Raw genomic sequence first — 2,966 nt, forward strand, 5'->3', positions numbered from 1 at the left:
CATCTTTTGACTGGCCCCGAATGTACTCTTAAGCTTAAAAAGCGTCAAAACTTTTCATTCGTTAATGACGTTAGACTCCTTATTTCCAAAAAGCAGCAGTTCCAAACATACAAAATAGATTCCTTTAAAAGGAGAGAGGAAAATACTGCTGTTTGACAGCAGTATTTTCCTCTCCTCTTTTCATATTGAGCTTGCTGAATAAAAACTTTTAAAATCTAACAACGCTTTATTATTTGATTCATATAAAGTGTTTCCTGCTACTTTACTGTCAGAATGTTTTCAGGTTTACGATCAAACCGCACTGTCTGTCTTTCATGGAAGTCTCTGCTGATCCGTAGTATGAATCGTTATGAATCGCCTAGCAGGTGAATTCCTGTGAACTTGGGAGTGCCATTTTTTTTTCTTACTGTTCTTGCTCCCCTCCCTTCCCCTCCTCTCAGTCATAGAAACTCTCCAGCGCGCACAGAAGCGCTTCAGACGCGTTCAGTGCCCCGCACGGGAGTCGGTTAGTAACTTTCGTAACTCCGGTTTCACAAACCTTTAGTTGATTCCGCGCTGAAAGCACGTTAATTTTATCCGTTTCGCTAAAGAGGGCCGCCACTCGAGAGGGCAGGGAGGATGAACGGATTCTGCATTGGATCGACTGATTAAAGGTAAGTTGGAGACACTAATTAACCTGTGGAAAAAAGCTTTTAAAATCTCGCTGAAAAGCTCTCAGTTACACGCCTCTTTATAGCTATACGCATTTTTGCAGACAGAAAAACACAGTTAAAAAAAGAAAATTGTGAATAAAGATTCTGAGAAGATTAAAAACAAATGTGGTCTGTAAAGGCGCTGCTGCTGCTTAACATCGTTGCCCTTTTATAGTAGTTTAATTGCAACATTGTCTTGTAATTGGGGCATTTCACCTCAGTGAACATTTACAAAAGGGCTGTTTCTCTCCTCACTGGCTTGCTTATGTGTGTTCTTTAAGTTTAGCTGCCAGTATCAGCACTAAATCCCTGTTAATAATTAAACTCTTGGAATTTGGACACCACACTGAGTTCTTTGATATTGATTGGTATCTCTCTCTTGTTTGTTTTCAGGGTTTTTTTTCCTCCCGACTCCGTGAGCTTGTGAGGTTGGACACGAATAGGGAAAACGAGACGCTGGCATTTCAACCATGGATTATGGCAATGATGTAGATTTGTCCAACAATAATATCATGCCTTTGTGGAAACTCCGCACTGATAACAGTAAAAGGCCCCAGGACTCAAGCAATCCTAAACTGCGGCCCCACAGTTGCCACATAAATGGGGTCATGAAGACAAACTTCACCGAGGAGGACAACAAATGTTCCTTTACCTTGAGCCAGCCTGCTGAGAGACTTGTGGTCACACCCCAGTGTGTTGACAATAACACAGCGGTGTTAAAGCATGTTTTACATAAACCCTCAAAGAAAAACAGAGTGGTTCGAAGCATCAGCATCAGCCACTTCTCCAATGGACGCTTGTTGTCCAAATTTAGGTCTGAGGATAGCAAATCTGCTTCACTGGACAATAGGGTATATAATAGGAACTCTGATGGGGTGAAAGCGAGTAATGGGGAGATGATATGGCCTGAAAAGCATCTCTGGGATTCACAGACATGCATGTCCTGTCCGTTAAGTCAGAGTTCTCAGAAGGGCCAGATCGCATTTCAGAAGAATTCACCTTCAACAGAAAATACTCCTCTTAATGGTTCCTCACCTGTCTTTTCACCAGACACTCCTAACAACAACTACAATCAAACTGAACTGTCCTCCCTTTCATCCACATGCAGCTCATCTCCTCCAACCCATCGCATGCTCACCCCCTCCTACAGCTCCACCTCCAGCATCCCCTCCCTCAACTCCTTAACCTCCTCAGACCCCCCAACCCCTCGATCTCCATCGCCAGAAGACAGAGGGCAGGCACTGCTCAGTCAGTCCCAGTCATCCTCACCTATATCCCCACAGGACACCAGGCATACCTCTTCATCTTCTTCCATGTCCTCCACATCACCCTCACCATCACTCTCCCCATCCATCTGTCCCTATAACGGCATTGTCCTAAGCACCCATAGCGCGGCTGCTCTCAAGATGGGCACCCAGCAGCTTATTCCCAAGGGCTTAGCATCCGATATTCGGCAAAGCAAGGCACCTTCCCCTGGGACACAAGCTCAAGGATCGGCAGGGCTGCTGGGATGGGATCATTCCAAACGTTCCTTGAAAGCCCTGAGCATGGTGGAAACTGGAAGCTACTTTTCTACAGGAGGCCACAATGAGGGGGAAGATGGTGAAAGTGAGAGTCCAGGGGCTCTTAGAAGAGGCTTGAGGAGTACATCGTACAGGAGAGCAGTTGTGAGTGGAGTAGACTCAGAAGTATCAACAGCAGATCCCAAAGGCCATCGGCTGTCCCAGCCCGTCATCAGAGGGCTAGGCAGGGATAAATTAGATTCACTAGTTAGCCCAACAAGTCCTGGCTCTATCAGTCTGCCAAGTGTTGCAACCAACAAGCCTGACAGCCCCATGACACCCAAAGATGTCAGCACCAAGAATTCAAAGCCTAGCCTTGGAACGGAAAAGACTAAAAGCAATGGGAAAAACAAGGTGAGTAAATCAGTTTCAAAGAAGAGAGTGGGTTCAAATTGTGCGTGTTAAGAAATCACACATATTTAACACATTTGTCATTCACTTATAGGGGAGTAGGAGAAATTTAAATATTCGAATCAATGTCTTAATATCTAGAAATAAATTTTAACCGTGTTGTTTTTTCAGAAAACAGTTGAAAAGACATGAAGTTTATATATAATATAATTAATAGAATGAATTATTGTGTATTTTAGTATATTCAGGTGACTTCAGAGAACAAGCTGTAGAGAAGTGCCATAAGTGATCAATTTTAGAAAAGCAAGCCTTTAGCAAATGATATTTGTCAATGAATACTGTGTGAACTTTTGGCATTACT

At 43.6% G+C, this 2,966-nt stretch overlaps 1 protein-coding gene across 1 annotated transcript in view; it reads left to right on the forward strand.

Moving 5' to 3' along the window:
• The first annotated feature begins 429 nt into the window (after positions 1 to 429).
• LOC102313957 (rho guanine nucleotide exchange factor 26) overlaps positions 430 to 2,966 on the forward strand; it is a 25,915-nt gene continuing 23,378 nt past the window's right edge. Inside the window, exons 1-2 of the mRNA XM_005948729.3 lie at positions 430 to 653; positions 1,086 to 2,608. Coding sequence (XP_005948791.1) covers positions 1,163 to 2,608 — 1,446 coding nt within the window. The 5' untranslated portion in view covers positions 430 to 653; positions 1,086 to 1,162. The remainder of the gene's footprint in view (positions 654 to 1,085; positions 2,609 to 2,966) is intronic.

This window comes from Haplochromis burtoni, unplaced genomic scaffold (assembly GCF_018398535.1).
Source record: "Haplochromis burtoni strain Fernald_Lab_line unplaced genomic scaffold, NCSU_Asbu1 Contig_571, whole genome shotgun sequence".
NCBI lineage: Eukaryota > Metazoa > Chordata > Actinopteri > Cichliformes > Cichlidae > Haplochromis > Haplochromis burtoni.